At 34.9% G+C, this 14,466-nt stretch overlaps 1 protein-coding gene across 1 annotated transcript in view; it reads right to left on the reverse strand.

Annotated features, from left to right (window-relative positions):
• Positions 1–1,289: 1,289 nt before the first annotated feature.
• The window catches only part of ITGAV (integrin subunit alpha V), a gene marked incomplete at its 5' end in the record, with an annotated part of 108,538 nt that continues 95,361 nt past the window's right edge, over positions 1,290–14,466 (reverse strand). The window contains 10 exon segments of the mRNA XM_006164905.3: positions 1,290–3,310; positions 3,590–3,712; positions 4,523–4,630; positions 4,744–4,805; positions 4,808–4,856; positions 9,378–9,476; positions 10,908–11,066; positions 12,230–12,335; positions 12,932–13,012; positions 14,202–14,281. Of these exon segments, the coding sequence (XP_006164967.1) occupies positions 3,215–3,310; positions 3,590–3,712; positions 4,523–4,630; positions 4,744–4,805; positions 4,808–4,856; positions 9,378–9,476; positions 10,908–11,066; positions 12,230–12,335; positions 12,932–13,012; positions 14,202–14,281 (963 nt within the window).

Below are 14,466 nucleotides of genomic sequence, written 5' to 3' on the forward strand. Positions count from 1 at the left end.
TTTCTTATTTATCAAACCACCATATATAAAAATGGCCCAAGAATACAAACAAGAGGATGCTGAGACAGGCAAATGGCCACACACAGGTATTCCAAGAAAAACTTATTCCTCTTTACCAGGCTCATCATTATATTCTGCAACACAGAGACCATCTACCAAATTACAAATTGTTAGCCTGACCAAAACCAGTTTATCTATCATATAGCATACTTTTGTTTGTTGCATAAAAAAATCACTCCCTCAAGAGTCATGACTCGCAATCAAAAATCCTTCACAATGCTTTTAAAGAAGCCAGTACAAGTCTCTTTTACTAATATCTGAATTTTCTCTTTACATAAATATAAAGTGTTAATGAGAATTTACTATGAATAAGTAGTTTCAAAACAAAGGTAGAATTACAGCAATAATATTTAGACTAATTGTTTACCTTTTAGGATCATTAAGAACTTAATCAGAATTACAATAATTAATCATGAGATAAAAGGGAAAGAAAAGGAAAAAGTGATACACAGTGTTTCTCAAAACATTAACTCTGAAATAAATACCTACATAAGAAATCAGTATCAGTATTTCTTACCAATGTCAAATGCTTTTAATATCCTCTGTCTTTATTCATATATGCTTTTTAAAAACTAAATCAGGTGATAAGGATTTTATACTTCAAAATGAACTTTAATTCTCAATAAAACACAAATATGGTAATATTTAAAATGTTGGAGGTTAAAGTCATTTTTATAGGGTTATTTTGTTTTTATCTCATCAAAACAATCATACTCTACTTTGGGTAAAGAGAAACCCAATATTCTCCTCAGATAGTAGGCTTTCAAATTATACTTCTCCGTATAAATTTTAATTTTTGAAAGAAAATCTATACTATTGTTTAAATTGCACTTCATAAAAGCAATTTGAAACATGTTAATTTCCAGATATTTCAATCTCCAATGCAAGAGTACACCTTGATTAAGAGGCCAAAAACAGATTGCACAAAAGCAAATACTTAAAATTTTTAAAAAGAGTACATTTCTTGGGAACCAGCAGTTAGCGTAATGGCTATGTCGCTGGACTCCCACGTAGTCGACCGCGGTTCGCGTCCCGGACCCGGTGGCTTAAAACTCACGCCGGGCGCGTGTGCGTGCATGCCCAAGATCCCGAGAGGAGAATGGAGGAGAAGGGATTGCGGCATGACCATCCCCCCTGGGGGGTGATTTCTCGCTTTCTGTCTCTAATGTCTCTCTCTGTCTGTCTGGCGAGCGCACGTGCCCTATAGTGAAAATCTCTCCAAAAAAAAAAAAAAGAGTACATTTCTATACATTTCTGCCTAACATATATTTGAAGAATGACCAGGTGAGATAATACGTAAGGTGAGAGTTGCTAACAGACCAATTTAGTGACTATTTGGTGGCAGGTGACACTTGGCCATAAGATACAAATCTGTTTTGTTCTTAATACTTGTAAGCTCCTTGATAACAAAATGTGTATTTCCTATGAGTAAGGTCTTTCAAGCTGGAAAAATCTATATTCCCAAATCCATTAATTTTAAAATTCACTAAAGCTAACTGTAGAGTCTTTCTAACTTGTGTAACTCACCCTAAATGTGCTTCTATTTTCTGAATATATTCTCAAGATGCGTTCAGCAACTTGTGCATGACACTGTAATACAAGGCATAGCAAAAGACATTTCAATTATTTTTAAAACATAGAAAAATAGTCAATTATTTAGAGGAAGTATTTATCATTGCCTAATGAGGGCAGCATTTAAAAAGCTATTAAACTCTCAATTTCTAATGCACAGCATGATGTAATTATATAAAAATAGATATTATTGATAGTCATCCTCAGGCCTTGAGGAACTGTGACTAAATCACATACTCCACCAGAAGAGTCACCACCCTGTAGGCATATAAAACTATAACTCATCATCCACATGGCTTTTATTAAAAATCCTTGAAAAGTAATTTATATTCACAGGCCTAAGAAAGCTTTAAAAGGTTTTCAATAACTTGAACCGTTTATTTTAAAAATATCGTTTTAGAAGTTATGCTGATGGCTGAGACTGGTTTTACATATTATTTTGCTTATACTGAGGTAACATTCATCCGAGTCGCGTCATGCTGCTGCTACATATACGTCAGTGAGCTCCCTTTATAGGTCTCATTCCAAGTATTTCTCATGGATGGGAGTTTCTGTAAGTTGTAAAGATTTTTCATTGATCTTGACCCAATGTCAGTAACAGTTTTGGAAATATAAGGAAAAATACATATATAAGGAAGAAAATAAATTAATACTAACTAAAAACTCGGCTCTACTCTAAGAATGTACTAGGAAACAACTATGTCAAAGACTTACAAGCACAGTCTTTTAATGAAAACGCTTTCTTTTCTTGTAGTATAACTAGTCATACTAAAACAATGAAATAAATGTACTTTAGAAATGATTCCCAATTCTAATGGTTTTTTAGTATCATGATGTTTAGTTGAAATTAAACTATCACAAGAAAGAGGCATTTCTTTAGTACAAAAGTAATGTGTAGTATAGCTTGGCTGAAAGAATTTGATGTAGAACATACACTATACAAGTTAAACCGTAATAAAATAGACTATGGATTAAATATAGATAAAAAGTTAATACCATATACCCAATTCTTTTATTAAAACAAAATAGTGTACCCTTTCTATTACAGAAAAGAATTTTGATGGTATCATGCATTTTATAAAAAGGAGTTCTAGCATATGGATGACATTAAAATCCAAATTCAGAAAGTCTTTAGTAGCTTGAAAAGTCAAATGTAGTGTAATGCATCATAATATTAAGAATCTGCACCGATGACACAGATGTTAAGGCCCAAATCTGGATTGCTTTACGATGATGATGACAAACAGCAAAACCCAACATACTAAATCAGAAACAGTAATTGTAGAAGGTACAATTTTATATAAAGTAGTAGCTCAGGTACTAACTGTCTTATGTACACTGAATAAGAACTGTCACTGAAATTGTATTTAAATAGCTAAAAACACAAGTCATTCAATGTGTAGTAAATGTATGTCTGAACTTATTTATAAAGAGAAGGTTGACAAATATTGCTCTTATTTTGTGGTTCTCAATGGGCACCATCCATAGTCTCGAAATTGTATTCTTCATGTAAGAACTTTAAATCTATAATGAAACTGGTAATTCTAATGGGTCACGATGTAGTATAACTTCAAAATCACAGTTAAGTTTCTGAGTTTCCTTCACCATTTTCATGAGGTTGAAGCTGTTCCCTTTCTTGTTCTTCTTGAGGTGGTCGGACACGTTTAAAAAAACCCATCTGTCAGTTGAAACAAAAAAATCTAGTATCATTGTCGCATCAGTGCAAAATACTAAAAGTATTTCTAAGTGACTATATTATTATTATTATCACCAAGAAAAATTAGCTCAGTTTCTCTTCCCTTAAATAATAAGTAATGCTCACTGTGAATCACCAGTATAGGTCCATTTCTTTCTTCTCTAATTGCATTCTCAGATTTAGATTTCTCTTCCCTTCCTCCCCCTTTTTCTCTGCTTTCTCTCTCTCCATTCCTCTTCCCTTTCTAAGTCCATTACTTACCCTGTACATTACAAAGACTAACACAGCCAGTAACAGTAATCCTGCTAGAACTGCTAAGATGATCACCCACACAGGCACAGGCATGGGTGCTGGCTGGATGCCCCAGGTGACATTAGTGGTAACCTATTGGAGAAAAAAGTGTTTTCATCTTAAAGGAGTTCACTGATTTAATAAACATTTGAGTGGCTACTATATTTAATTTTTTTTTTAGAGAGAAATTTTTGCTACAGGGCATTTGCCAGAGAGACAGAGAGAGAGAAGGTGACAAATCACCCCCCATGGGGGGTGGTCACAGTGCAATCCTTTCTCTTCCATTCTCTTCTTGGGATCTTGGGCATGCATGCGCACATGCTGCCAAGTCCAGGACTCAAACTGCGGTCAACTATGTGGGAGTCCAGCAACGTAACTATTACACCATCTGTTGATTCTTAGTTTTAATGGTATTCACACTATGTTCTTTTCTTGCTTAGGAGAATTTAGTCATTACATGTTTTGTAGCAGCAGTATAAGCATATACATATAAAGTTCTCAATGACACATTAACTTTTGATTGTACTGGAAACAATTTTTAAATCAGTTAATTATGCGCTAATCTAATTTGTAATCTTAAAGATCTTAAAAAATGCTTTCACTTCTTGTAGTTATTTTTTAACTTTCTAACTTTGTGAGAAGAAATTCATAAAACTTCCCCAACATAATTTAGCGTATATTAAGAAATCTCTTACATAACATAACATACTAAAGTAAAAGGTTTGCTTTAGTAATTCCTAGGTGGAAGAGTAAAGTAATAATATTAAACTAGGCCATAATCACATCAAATAACTCTTCATTACTTTAAATTATCGGCATATAAATAGCCAATTTTTTTAAAACAAAAACATCTAAGGCATTTGAACTGAGTGTGTTTACTCCATTCCCAAATCAATGACTTACTAATGTGGAGTTGAAGATGTCCTCAATTGGAAGGTTCTTATAAGGAAACTCAATGACATTAAATGAAGCAGATGACTTCAGAGAATATGAATGATTCTGGTTTTCCTTCTGAATGGAAATAACGACAAGATTATTTCTCAGATGTCAAGTTTTTTTCTTTTTTTTTATTTCTTTGAAAAAAAAATGAACTAGTTTTCTGAATGCTCCATCTGTCTACTTACATTCATAAAGGTCTCAGTCCACAGTAGAGACTTTACGTACAGGATTGCCATCTTTCCTCTAATAGTCGCCCAACCTGGCAGACAATCTTCAAGCATTGAGCAATTCCACAGCCCTGCCAAAATAAATGATATATGTACAAGAAAAGGCCATTCTAATAATCTCTTCAACATGTGAAAATTAGACACTTAATTTACTCTTTTTGGTCTTTTAAGACTAAAGAGAGACGATCTCTTTTCTCTTCTTGGAGTAATGCTTACAATAAACAGGCTAATCATTTAATCTGTGAGTGTTTTTTGTTATGAAGAGTTAATTTAAATATAATTTGTACAGAAGAACAAGAGTTATAATATTAAAAGATTCATTTTAATGGCCAGAACTCAACTAACTTCCTTAACCTGATAGAAGGCTTCTTTGAAAAGTTTAGAGCTAACATATTTAATAGTGTAACACTGGATACTTTACCTGCAAGGTTAGAAAAAGGTCAAGAATACCCACTCACACCACTTCTATTCATTGTACAGAAGTTTTTAGCCAGTACAAGTAAGCAAAATAAGAAAAACAGAGGCATCTAGATTGAAAAAGACAAAGTAAAGCTACCTCTTTGCAGATGACAAGATCATCTTTATAGAAAACACTATGTAATCCACCTTTAAACTATTAGAGGTAATAAACAAGAAAAGGTGTAGAATATAAGATCAATATACAAAAACAAGTTGTATTTCTGTACACAAGGAATAAAAACTCCCCAAAGGAAATTAAGAAAACAATTCCATGTAAAACAGTATGAAAAAAACAACATATAGAAATAATTTAACCAAAGAGGTGGTTAATTTATATTTATTATACTTATTTTGTAAATTATTATAAATACACTAAAACCTACAAAATATTGTTGAAAGAAATTAAAGAAAATGTACATAAATGTATCCCATGTTCATGAACTGAAAGACTGAATACTGTTAAGAGGGCAGTATTCCCTAAATTGACAACAGATCCAACAAAAATGCCATCAAAATTCCAACTGTCTCTTTTGCACAAATGAACAAGCTGATCCTAAAATTCATGGAATGGCAAGGGACTCCAAATACTCAAGACAATCTTGAAAAAAGAATAAATGTTAGATGATCCATACTTCCCACTTTAAAAACTTACCATAGATGGGACCAGCAGTTAGCGTAATGGCTATGTCGCTGGACTCCCATGTAGTTGACTACGGTTTGCGTCCCGGACCCGGTGGCTTAAAACTCAAGCCAGGAGCGTGTGCGTGCGTGCCCAAGATCCCGAGAGGAGAATGGATGAGAGGGGATTGCGGCGTGGCCATCCCTCCTGGGGGTGATTTCTCGCTTTCTGTCTCTCTGTCTCTGTCTGTCTGGCAAGCGCATGTGCCCTATAGCTAAAAAAAAAAAAAAAAACCTCTCGGAAAAAAAACAAACAAACAAAAAAAACTTACCATAGAGTTACAGTAATCAAAACGATTGGGTATTAGCATAAAAGATACACATATACACATACAGGTCAATGAAATAGAACTGAAAGTCCAGGAATAAGCCTATGTATCTAAAATCAATTTGTTTTCAACAAATAGCAACAAGTCATTTAAGGAGTCATTTAATTTTAATGTAATTTAAAAAATGACATTCAAGTAATTATTTTCAACAAACAATGCTAAGACAACTGGATAGCCACATGCAAAAGAATGAATCTGGACCTCTATCTCACACCATACACAAAAAACTAACTCAAAATAATCAGAGATAAAAATGTAAGAGCTATACGTGTAAAACTTAGAAAACTATAAAACATAGGTGTAAATCCTCATGACCTTGGTTTAGACAATAGTTTTCCAAATATAACAACAAAAGTACAAGTGGCAATACAAGATGTAAATAAATGGGGCATCTTCAAATTTTAGAACTTTTGCATACCAAAGAAAACTAACAAGTAAGTGAAAATACAAGTCACAGAATAAGAAAAAATATGTACAATCATATAGCTGATAAAGATATATCCAGAATATCTAAGAACTCTTTGCAACTCAACAACAAAAAGCAAAAAACCCAACCTAACAACAGGCAGCAAAAAGGTCAAGTGTGGGACATAGAAAGCAGGATCCTGGGCCAGCTGGTGGTGTGTGGTTAAGGTAGAAGGATCCCATGTGGCTGACTGCAGTTTGAGTCCCAGACCCAGCAGCTTGAAAAACATGTTAAGTACATGTGTATGTGTGTCCAAAATCCTAACAGGGAGGGAGAAATGGAGGAAAAGGGATCATAGTATGACCATCTCCCATGGGGGATACTCTCTCTTTGTCTCTAGTAAGTACATGTGCCCTCTGGAAAAGTTAAAAAATAAAAATTTAAGAAAGTTGGATCTCACATGGCTATCCACAGTTCAAATCCCATGCCTGGCTGCTTGAAAAATATGCTGAGCATATGTGCCTGTGTTCCCAAAATCCTGACATGACAGGATGGAGAAATGGAGGAAATGTGGTTAAAAATTTAATCCAGTTAATTATGTGCTAATCTAATTTGTAAACCTTAAAGGTCTTTAAAAATGCCTTCACTTATACTTTTTTCCTAACTTTCTAATTGTGTGGGAAGAAATCCGTAAAACTTGCCCAATGTAATTTAGCATATATTAAGAAATATAAAAATAGATAATAAAAGTGTTGACAAGAATGTGGAGAAATTGAATGTCTCATACTTTGCTTGTTGTAATGATATAACCACTTTAGGAAACAGTTTGCCAGTTACTCAAAAAGTTAAGCACAGGGACTAGCAAATGGTATAATGTTTATGTTGCTGGACTCCCATATAGTTGATTGTAGTTCAAGTCCTTGACCCAGCAGCTTAAAATTCATGCCAGGTGGGTGGTGCATATGTGCCCAAGATCCCAAGAGGAGAATGAAGGAGAAGGGATGGTGGTGTGGTCATCCCCTCTGGGGGGTGATTTCTCACTTTCTGTCTATCTGTCTCTCTCTGACTCTCTGGCAAGCACATACACCCTATAGCAAAAATCTCTCTTAACAAAAAAAAGTTAAACATAATTTTCATATGACCCAGCAATTCCACTCATAGGTTTATTCCCAAAAGAACTGAAAAATATATGTTCACAAAAAAAGTGCACAAATGTGCATAAGGCACTATTCAAGAAAGAGAAAAAGTGGAGAGTGAGTAAGGAGAGGGAATGTAGGCAGGAAGGTAGCAAGAGCCTAGATTGTGTTGAGCTGAAAGGACAGGATAGGCCCTGGCTTTCTGAGTTAGATGGGAAAGCCCTGGAATGGCACAATCTGACCTATATTTAAAAAGATCATTGTGGCTTCTGTGTAACAAATAAACCATAGTAGGGAAAAAGACAGAAATACAGAGACCAACTAAAGATTTGGCAATAATCCAAGTGAGAAAGAAAGGTGACCTGGGATAGGTTGTGACAGTGTTAGAGCTGGTGAGAAGGGGCCAAATTCTGATATTGTGAAATACAGGATGCGAGATTTGAGAGAATGAGAAGAGTCAAATGATGTCCAGCTTTTAGACAGGACATAACTGATAATTACTAAAATGTAGAACACTGTAGAAAGAGCAAAGTTAAGAAACCTCAAGGGTTTATTTTTATGAGATTCCTGTTATTTAAAAGGTGTTTAACTAAGTAGTTTGATACTGAATTCTGGGGTTCAATGTACAGGATCAGAATAAAAATATTAATCCAAGTTTCATGATATTTATAGCCATGACAGTCAATAAGATTCTCTAGTTCATCAATGTCTAAGGGTACTTTCTATGAAATGGAAATAATCAATACAGAGTTCTCTGTACTACCTGCCAGGGTTGCCACTATCCTCATGTAGCTATTGAACACTTGAAAGATGGCTGGTGTCTACATTTCATGAAGAAATGTAGGTAGAGCAGGGGAGATATCAGGGATCTGAGCCCTGGAATATTCCAGAGTTCAAATGTGCAGAAACAGAGATTAACACAAAGCACGTGGTGGTCTAAGAGGAGGACCAGGAGAAAGTGGTGTCCTAGAACTGATTCACAAAGTAGGAAGTGCCTAAGGAGCCAGAAGCAGCCGAGCAGTGGAACTGGATGAGGACCAAGAAGGATCACACAATTTGGTGATGTAATATAGCTGGTGTTCAGTGTTGAACATAAACACAATGCCAGATTCTCTACTACGTGATGGTTATGATGATTTACAGATCTGTTATTTTTCAAAAACTGAAATGAAAAGCCAGCTTCAAAATATTCTAATCCACTACACAGACTGACTCAACAAAAGTTAATCTTGGCACTAGTTATTCTAACATATATATGTTTTGAGGTCTGGATTCTTCCTGCAGTATTGTACTAAAGCTTCAAAGAGTAAAGTAAAGCCAAGAAAGAGGTCAGTTAAAGGAGTGAGGTGAGAAAAGTAAGTGGGAAAATAAGACATTTGTATTAGTGATGCACGAAGAAACCATTTAAAGAGAAGTCCTCATTAATTTGACTAGGAAAAAGGAAAGTAAGTGGCTAGAATGGTATAAAAATATATGTGATTCTTTCAGGCACAGCTGCTGTTATTTTTGAAATGTTCTTTGGCATCAGTCTGTAATCACGTATTTAAAAATGTTTACAGTATGTGTACTTGAAACGACACTTACCAAAGTGTGAACATCTCCTTCACGGGTGGTAAGATCCCGCTTAGTGATGAGATGGTTCCGGTCACCTTGCCCAGCAACTGTGTCATTCTTTTCAGTTGCCTGCAAAGATGAGATCTAAGATTGCGATAATAAAAAGGTGGTAAATAATGATGGAAAACATTTTACACTGATATTCTGACATGGACTCACATTTTTTATTTTATCTTATTTTTAATAGACTTATAAAATCCATAGAAAACACTGAATGAAAATTTGACATGATAGAAAATTCACCACTTAATATAAGGTAAATGGTAAGGATAGGAAATTAAAATTAGAGTACTGGGAGCCAGCAGGTGATGTGGTGGATAAGGTGCTGTACTCCCACATGGCCAACTGCAGATTTGAGTCTCAGTCCTGTTGGCTCGAAACTCATGCCGGCATATGTGCATTCATGCTCAAAATCCCAGGGCAATGGAGAAGAGGGAATTGGAGTGTGGCCATCCCCTCAGGGGAAATTTATCATTTTCTCTCTCACAGTCTCTCTCTCTCTTTTTCTCTCTAGTGAGCACATGCACTGTATGGTGCAAAATAATAAAAGGCCTTAAAATAAAAAATTAAGAGTCCTTGGAGACCAGCAGATGGCATAATGGTTATGTTGCTGGACTCCCACGTAGTCGACCGTGATTCAAGTCCCAGACACAGCAGCTTAAAACTCACACTGGCACACTGGGTGTGTGTGCTTGTGTACCCAAAATCCCAAGAGGAGAATGAAGGAGAAGGGACTGCAGCATGGCCATCCACATCTGGGCGGTGATTTCTCACTTTCTGTCTCTTTGTCTCTTGGCGAGCACACACACCCTATAGCAAAAATCTCTCTTAAACAAAAAAGAAACAACAAAAAAAAGAAAAGAAAAAAATAAAAATTAGAATCCTTATAATATATGAAAAAAATTTTCTCTACCAAGCCATTACTATCTTCCCCTTGCATGCCTAGAGTGGAAACTGGTAAGTACAAAGAAACAGCCTGAAAACTCCACAGTACATCTGTGATGAATGTCAATTATGAGTATTCTTTTTATTGGTTTCCTTATTCTTCCTTTCACCATTTTGTGCAATAGCTTGTTATGAAAATGTACATGCTAGGATAGAGATGACTATATCCAAAAATACATATAAGTCAAGACAATCATAAGTAAAATGGTATATGTTATCCCATAGACAGAAATCCTAATGACGAAACATTCTTCATACAATAGTATATAAATATTAGATAAGCCATCACGTAATGGAGTTGAGGTCAAATTAAGTCCTCTAAAATTACATAAGGCTCACCAAACAGTCCATAAATACATGGTTCATTAGGACTTCAAAGAATTATTTCTTACCTCTTCTACAAATAATCTAATCCCTCACGTACTAGATATAAATGAAAATATTTTATATTAAATATAAATAATATTTGTATTAAAATAGTTTTATTTCTTTATGGGTTAAGAAAAAAAGCAATAAAATTTCATTATAATGAAGAAATGCTGTTAAGCACATTACCTTAATTTTCAAAGGGTTGATTTCCATATCTGAAGTGCAGTTCATTGGCCCATCAATATCATAATGAAGGATGTACAATAAGGTGTTGTTGTTATATTTATAAGGCCACTGAAGATTTAGCATTGCCTTGCTGAATGAACTTGGCCCATTGTTCCTCAGCTTAGAAAAGAAAATGTAAATGCTTTGGGCAAAAGTCTATTCTATAATCCTTCCCCCATTTCAACTTTACAAATCATTAGCAACAACACTTGAGGAAAAGCAATTCCACAGTTAGATTCTGACATTACATGACCACTATTATGCAAAAAAGATCACACTCAACATTTTTCTCTAGAGTAGAGTAATATATGTCAAGATCAACAAAAGAGGCAAATAATCAAAAAGTTATTGATAAATGATGACAGAGAAATTTCTTCCTACAGAAACAAAAATTTGATTACCTGTTACGTTTTCAATAAGAACTGTCAAATGCTAAAACAATCAACAATCTATTTCTTTTACTGAAATAGAATTACTGTTTTAAACATCAATTACTAATATATAAATTGCTTTCCTTAAATATTTAAAGCTGTCTGTCTGATAAGAATTATTTTATGGGGCAGCAGGTGGCATGGCATGGTGGTTAAGGCACTAGATCCTACATGGCTGGTAGCAGTCTGAGTCCTGGGCTCAGTGGTATGAAAAACAGGACAGGGGACCAGCAGTTAGTGTAATGGCTATGTCGCTGGACTCCCATGTAGTCGACTGCGGTTCATGTCCTGGACCCGGTGGCTTAAAACTCATGCTGGGCACATGTGCATGTGTGCCCAAGATCCCAAGAGGAGAACGGAGGAGAGGGGACTGCAGCGTGGCCATCCCCCCTGGGGGGTGATTTCTCGCTTTCTATCTCTCTGTCTCCGTCTGTCTGGCGTGCACATGCGCCCTATAGTGAAAACTTGTCAAAAACAAACAAACAAACAAAAAAACATGACAGGACATATATATTTATATGCCCAAAATCCCAAGAGGAGAATGAAGAGGAAGGGATTACAACATCACCATCCCTGCTAGGGAGTGATTTCTTAATTTCCTTCTCTGTCTCTGACTCTCTCTGACAAGCACATGTACCATATGCCAAACAAACAAACAAAAAAACAAAAAAACCTTAAAATTTATCTCAAAAAAAATTATGAAGAGGAAAATGCAAAGAAATTTCTGGTACATACTTAAGCTGTACAAAGTCTACCTAAAATTACAAATACATTTTTTAAAAAAGTAACTTAGCTATTCCTTGATTTATTGGTTCTCTAACTAGGTTTCAGTTAAATTCAACAGCTTCAAACCTCATAGATGTGCTGAACAACTGGCCCAACGTCTTCTTCAGTCTCAGGGTTCAACTTGTGCTCCCAATTTGGAATTGGAAGAAAGATATGATCAGGACTTGAGACTCTAAACAATGACCAAAGAAAACCTACCATGAATATCAAAATGATATAGTCAGTTCATTTTCAAAAGTATTCTGTAGTCAAATGAATAAAATTAAGCCCAATTAAACAAATTTTAAAAGAAAAACCTTGTGTACAAACACAGACACAAAACTGCTTATTAAATCTACATGTCACAGGTGAATTGGTAAGACATTTTATGTAAAAGTTCGATGAAATTCTTTTGTGGCTGTTATTGCCATGTCTTGTTCCTTTTCAGAGATCACCAAATAAATATCTGAGATTCTGAAATACACCTCAGACCTTATTTCTACAGAAGCTACACCCCTGATAAAACCACCCAATGGATAGTATCTACTATATAAAAGGAACAGGAGCCTACCATGACCATGTATAGTAGATATTATACATTTGGGACTAAGGAGTCTACCATGCTGGGTAAAGTCTCTTCACAATCTAAATGATGTATAGTGATTTAATGTATGAATAATAATAAAAATATAAAAAAGAGAGAAAAAAGGAAAAAAGAAACGAGAGTCTAGTGATTATTTTTCAAAGCAATCATGAGAATGAGATACTCAACTTGGTAATCATACTGACCCTCTTATCTCGACAGCAGCTAAAACAGCAAGGTCAACTTTGTAAGATACAACTGGGCTTACTTTGTCAAAAAGATTAGAGCTGAAAGAGAAAAAAAAAGTTTAGAATCGAATTGAGTATAATCATCAAACTCATATAGCGACAAAACAACAAAAAAATGAAAAACGTATAAATCAAAATAATTAGTTGAATTAATTCCAAGGAGAAGATCAAGTTTCCTTTCTTGTTAAGTTGGTTTTATAAAGACAAAACTGATAGTAAGGGCCAGCAGGTGGCGTGGCAGTTAAGATCAGTAGACTTCCACATGGCCAACTGTGGTTAGAGTCCTGGACCTGGTGGCTTGATTTCTCACTTTTCTCTCCTCACTCTCTCTCTGGTCAAATTAAATAATAATAATAAATAAAGTTAAATAAAATAATTATTTAAAAAACTGACAGAATTATTCCTCTAGTATACTGATTTTTCAAATTCCATATAACTATTCCTCACTTAACAACCTACATGTTTAACGACCACATGGACTTAATGACCAGTTCTCCAGTGCCTTTCTCAGTCTTTGTCTTGATTTTGCAGTTGTATTCTACTGAATACTAATTCACTACACAAAGCATTAGCAATCATGCAAGACTACATATTTTGTTTATAAATTTGTACTTTATTCTGTACCCATAATAGTATTCAGAATAAATAAAAACAATTACACTGGATTTACATTACTATGTATGATGTGTCTTATTGCTTTCTGCTTTTTATCTGAAGTGTGGTTTTTTGTATGAACAGAATTACAATACATTATTCAGGGTCAGCAGATGGTGTGGTAGTTAGGGCACTGGACTCCCACACAGCTGTGGCTCAAATCCTGAATCTGGAGACTTGCTTTCTCTTTCTGCCTCTCTCTCTCTCTCTGTCTTTCTGGCAAGTGCATGTGCCCTATAGTAATAATAATAATAATAAAATTAAATAAATAATATTTTTTTAAAAAGAATTGCATTATCCTAGTGTGGAGCTACATATCTACTGAAAACTATGTATCCCTACGGCACCATGAACACCGCAAGATACCTGCCTCTATGCTCCTCACTTACTAACTAATTTGCTTAATGACCTATTTGAAGGCACAAAACTCAGTAGTTAAGGGAGGAGGGCCTGTAATCAAGTACTATGATTTTAATCTGCACAATTCTACAACATTTAAAGTACATTACACAACATATGTCTAACAAACAATACTTCCTCAGTAGTTATATTCTAACACAAGTTGTTTTCATACCTTTGGATTTGTAAATCAAATTTCACAGAAGTGTCCATCTCTGATTGCTGGTGCACACTGAAACGAAGACCAGCCAAGAGCTGAAGGGAAGAGGGGGAGAGGAAAATACAGTCGTGTTAGCCTATTAGTGAAATATCAAACCCAATGTCCAACTAACAAAGAATGTACTAAAATAGGTTTTTATTGTCAAGTTCGCAATAAAACTGAACAAAAAAAAAAATTAAATGTGATTTTCTTTTTTTTTTTTTGGAGACTTTCTCACTAG

The sequence above is a fragment of the Tupaia chinensis genome, unplaced genomic scaffold, assembly GCF_000334495.1.
Source record: "Tupaia chinensis unplaced genomic scaffold, TupChi_1.0 Scaffold143757_1, whole genome shotgun sequence".
Classification (NCBI taxonomy): Eukaryota; Metazoa; Chordata; class Mammalia; order Scandentia; family Tupaiidae; genus Tupaia; species Tupaia belangeri.